This window comes from Elephantulus edwardii, unplaced genomic scaffold (assembly GCF_000299155.1).
Source record: "Elephantulus edwardii isolate Elephantulus edwardi_28Jun2011 unplaced genomic scaffold, EleEdw1.0 scaffold00065, whole genome shotgun sequence".
In the NCBI taxonomy this organism is placed as follows: Eukaryota; Metazoa; Chordata; class Mammalia; order Macroscelidea; family Macroscelididae; genus Elephantulus; species Elephantulus edwardii.
Genome location: NW_006399815.1, coordinates 15,355,841 through 15,357,404, shown reverse-complemented (window position 1 = coordinate 15,357,404; position 1,564 = coordinate 15,355,841). Strand labels below are relative to the sequence as shown.

Below are 1,564 nucleotides of genomic sequence, written 5' to 3'. Positions count from 1 at the left end.
GTGCAAATCCTTACCACGAGGCCAACAGACCTTCCCTCTAGCAGATCTTCTACTTATATGCTGAGAAGTGTTTAGTTAAGTGGTATTATTGATTCTAAAAGAATTGTGATTCAGATACTTAACAACTACATTCAAATATAATTTTATATACCATATATACTATCTATTATATAGTATACTTGTTCAGGACAGGGAAGGGTTCAGAGCTGCTATACATAGGGTCACTATACATTACTGATGACTCAATGACACCTAACAACCTAACAATAACATACTATGACAGGTATGGAAGCGTGAGTAGCATCCTCCGAAAACTCTATGAACTTTGATTGTTGATAGTTGTAGAGGGGCCTCAGGCCTTTTGTTCACAGGGTCACTAGGAGTCATTCTACTAGAAGGCAATCAACAACAATATAGTACTTATACATATTAAATTAAATTGTAAACCCAATCCAATATATTAATTTAAAACTTTTTAAATATTTAATACATTTAACACTTTTCTAGTAATATTCTATAGGAAAATAAAACAATGATTTTATAAAATTTTGCTATATTTTCAGGTTATTTATTTATTCTGAATATATTTCAGCTGTCTTAAAGATACTTAGTTTTTCTGAAGACTAAGTAATGATTATATAAGCTTCATTAACAAACTCCTTACTTTTCTAACTTCCATTTTCACTACAGATCCCAATTGTATTTACTGGTAGTGACAGAGTAAGAAAAGACAATCATATTTCCATTTTATATGTGGTGAACCAAAAGCAGAGCAAAAATTAATTACTTGAGTGTTTATTATATTTTAGGGCCTGTTACTTAATGTGTTTCTCACAGAGAATCAAGCGACTAAATCAAACAGAACCTGATTTCAATTTAAGCTTGTTATTTGCAAATCAGGGCCGACACAGGCTCTTCACAATGAATAAAACCATTTTTGTTTAATGTCATCTTACCTGCACAATATCCCTCTCAGCATACTTCCCTCTGGAAGAGACTCTGACATCATCTCCATCCAACTCGACCATTGCTTAAAAATAAAATATGACATTTTATTCATGTATTTTAGCCATATATCAATATTGTAATGTAGGGAATAAGGAAATTGAGATCTATAAAGTACCAATATGTCCTATGTAAAAATAGAAAGCATATGGATCCCAATACCTCTTCCTTAAGACAGGACAGAGTGCACACTTTTACAGAGAAAAAGCAAGACAAGACCTCTTGTGACCCTCTGAAAAGCAAGGAGCCAAAGCCATGTAGCACTGTCTTTGATGCATCTCCCAACTGAAGCCTTAATTCTCATTTATTAGCTTACATGACAGATTTGGAAAGTGATGCTAATGCAATAACTTTTAATTCTTCTTTTTACTTTAAGAAGAAAGCTGGCATTAATCACTACAGGATTTCCTATAACAATCTGAATTTGATTCTTGTTGAAACAATATTTATTGAGAAATCACAACAAAGCTATGTTGTTGTTGTTATGTGCCATCGAATCATTTCCGACTCATAGCGACCCTATGCACAACAGCTCTAAACCCTGCTCTATCCTGCGCCA

General features: G+C 33.3%; 1 protein-coding gene across 1 annotated transcript in view; it reads right to left on the bottom strand.

Moving 5' to 3' along the window:
* CPNE8 (copine VIII) overlaps positions 1–1,564 on the bottom strand; it is a 400,491-nt gene that overhangs the window by 16,858 nt on the left and 382,069 nt on the right. Inside the window, exon 19 of the mRNA XM_006888207.1 lies at positions 957–1,030. Within this exon, the coding sequence (XP_006888269.1) occupies positions 957–1,030 (74 nt within the window). The remainder of the gene's footprint in view (positions 1–956; positions 1,031–1,564) is intronic.